Raw genomic sequence first — 2,562 nt, 5'->3', positions numbered from 1 at the left:
ATCAAAAATTCTGGAAGCGGCACTAAAAAAAGAAAGAAATCTGAAAGGAAAAGAAATTCGTTATGGGTTTTAATAAGCTGTGCAGGACAGTGTTTCTGGTTTGTTTTTATGTATTTATTTGACATTTTTAATGCCTCTTGCTTTGTGCCTTTAAACTCAGGCTAACTATTATTTGTATTTTTCATCTTAGACCTGATGCTGCAAGAAATGGAAGAGAAAACTCAGTATGAGGACAATCCTGATTTCATAACCCAGACTGAAAAGTCCCAACATGAGGTTTCTTCTCAGACGAGAGCCAAAAAGACAAGCGCTAGAAGTCTCTTCAGCTGCCAACAGTGTGGAAAGAGTTTCAAACAAAAAGAAAACCTGAAAGTCCACACGAGAATCCACACTGGAGAGAAACCTTTCACCTGCCCTCAGTGTGGAAAGAGCTTCACGCAGAAAGTAAGCCTCACGTTTCATAGGAAAGTTCACACCGGAGAGACCCCATACTCCTGCCAACAGTGTGGAAACCGCTTCACTGAGAAACGAAGCCTTGAAATCCACCTGAGGATTCACAGCGGAGAGAAGCCCTACTCCTGCAGAGCGTGTGGGAGACGCTTCATCCGAAGAGAAGACCTGAAGAGCCACAGCAGAGTTCACAGCGGAGAGAAGCCTCACACCTGCCCTCAGTGTGGAAAGAGCTTCACGCAGAAAGGAAACCTGTCGACTCACATGAGAATCCACACCGGGGAGAAACCATTCGTTTGTGTTCAGTGTGGCAGCAGCTTCAGAAGTAAAGCCAACTTCAACTGCCACATGAAGAAACACTCGTGAAACCGTGTGGAGGAGACACCTCACACCTGCCCTCAGTGTGGACACCTCCACATTTACACAGAAGCAAAGCTGTCGATTCAATAGCACTTTTATTCCATAGCATAGATGTGATGTACAGTATTGTAGAACACATACTTTATATATCGAGCATGGGTGTTCAACTACTCTTCTTTGAGAGACAGATATTAAAAATGTAAATATGATGCAGGCCAAAGTGTTACCATACTCTTTAAACCTCTCATATATTATTGTGTTATAATCTATGTTGTTTTTGTTACAGGTCAAACATTAAAAACATGTTCTGACTCTACCTGGTGTTGTAATGGCACTGAGGTCAAAGAAAGGCATCCATCCGTCATAAAAGTAATCTACACAATTGCATAGTATTAATACATGCTTTATGAAGTGAGTCCGTATATTTCATCACATCATAAACAATAGATTCTACAACACTGGACACACACAGAATGGCTGTTATATTAGTTATATGTTTTTATTCTTATAATAGTATCATAGTGTTTTCTGAAAAATATAACTGCAAATGTCGGTACAATTTTAATGAATTAATGAAAATGAATTTAAAAAATGAATTAGGATTGTTTAAAGCAGTGTTTTTTTTTACATTTAAGTACAGTACAGTTATTAATGGTGATTGCCGGAGGCATAGCATCACTATTATTATCTCACATACTTATTATTCTTATAGATCCGTACAAATTTCGACGCGTAACTAGTCCCGCAGTTTTTGTCACAGACCAACGAAACAGGCGTCAAATCGTGCGGCCTATTCCGGAATGGTGTGCTATGACTTTTATAAAGGATCGGGCGTACGATGTTCGTACACCGGGCGAAAAATCAGGTGACAAATCCCATAGACAATGCATTGCGGCCAACTTTGACGGATCGTAGCTCCGAGAGAGAATTTCGCAGAAACACGTGAATCACTACATTTGGAGAGGCTATCAGGCTGTGCAAGAACATACCTCGCATTGGGGTATAAGTTGTACCCCTGGGGCGCAAGAGCCCCCCAAATTTGCCCCTAATACAAAGTATAGGGAGGGCTTTTCCTACTATGGGAAATTACATAGGGATTTTGTATAGAATATAAGTCTGGATCACAATATCATAGAGACATGGGGGTGGGCTCATTTTAATCAGACAACCAATCAGTCTCTCAGGAACATTGTGAAGCTGTCAAGCCACGCCCTAGCAACCATATAGAGCACCCTAACAACAAGTTCCATAGACTTCCATTGGAAAATATCAAATTAATATCTTGGGCAGCAAACGACCAATCATGAATCCCCTTCAAGACTTCATAGCCACGCCCTAGCAACCATTAAGGACTACCTAGCGACCCAAATCCAAAGAGAGATATCTTAACATATGAAGACATAGAAGCATGGGAGTTGGTTTTGTATTGTCAAACAGCCTTTGGAGTATCAACATTGGCAGCTGCAAGGCAACTCCCTAGCAACCAAACAGTACCCTAGCAACAGTTTTGCAAGTTCTATATCTCTGCATCAGAATCTCGTACAGACATGGGAGTTGGTTTATATTGGCGAGCAGCCTTTGGAGTATCATCATTGGCAGCTGCCAAGCCACTGCCTAGCAACCAAACGGAGTACCCTAGCAACCGTTTTGCATGACCTATATCTCTGCATCGGAACAGTGAATAGCAGTGAATAGCTACATGCTAATAGTGATTAGCTACGTGCTCAAATGGGCTAAGAACTCTAAAAAATC

At 41.4% G+C, this 2,562-nt stretch overlaps 1 protein-coding gene across 1 annotated transcript; it reads left to right on the top strand.

Moving 5' to 3' along the window:
- The first annotated feature begins 271 nt into the window (after window positions 1-271).
- Window positions 272-816, top strand: LOC132106013 (gastrula zinc finger protein XlCGF7.1-like). Its single transcript, XM_059511596.1, has 2 exons — window positions 272-337; window positions 421-816. Exons 1-2 carry the CDS (start codon window positions 272-274, stop codon window positions 814-816), a joined length of 462 nt encoding a protein of 153 aa, XP_059367579.1.
- Window positions 817-2,562: the final 1,746 nt, after the last annotated feature.

The sequence above is a fragment of the Carassius carassius genome, chromosome 26 (assembly GCF_963082965.1).
Source record: "Carassius carassius chromosome 26, fCarCar2.1, whole genome shotgun sequence".
In the NCBI taxonomy this organism is placed as follows: domain Eukaryota; kingdom Metazoa; phylum Chordata; class Actinopteri; order Cypriniformes; family Cyprinidae; genus Carassius; species Carassius carassius.
Note: the sequence above shows the minus strand (reverse complement) of the source record. Positions and strands in the feature narration are given on the sequence as shown.

What these genes read in the sequence shown, in the direction of transcription:
- LOC132106013 (XM_059511596.1), top strand. Translation starts at nt 272, where the DNA reads ATGAGGTTTCTTCTCAGACGAGAGCCAAAAAGACAAGCGCTAGAAGTC. An exon ending in TCTCTTCAGCTGCCAACAGT is followed by an intron (nt 338 to 420) that starts GTGGAAAGAGTT and finishes ACCTGCCCTCAG; the next exon opens with TGTGGAAAGAGCTTCACGCA.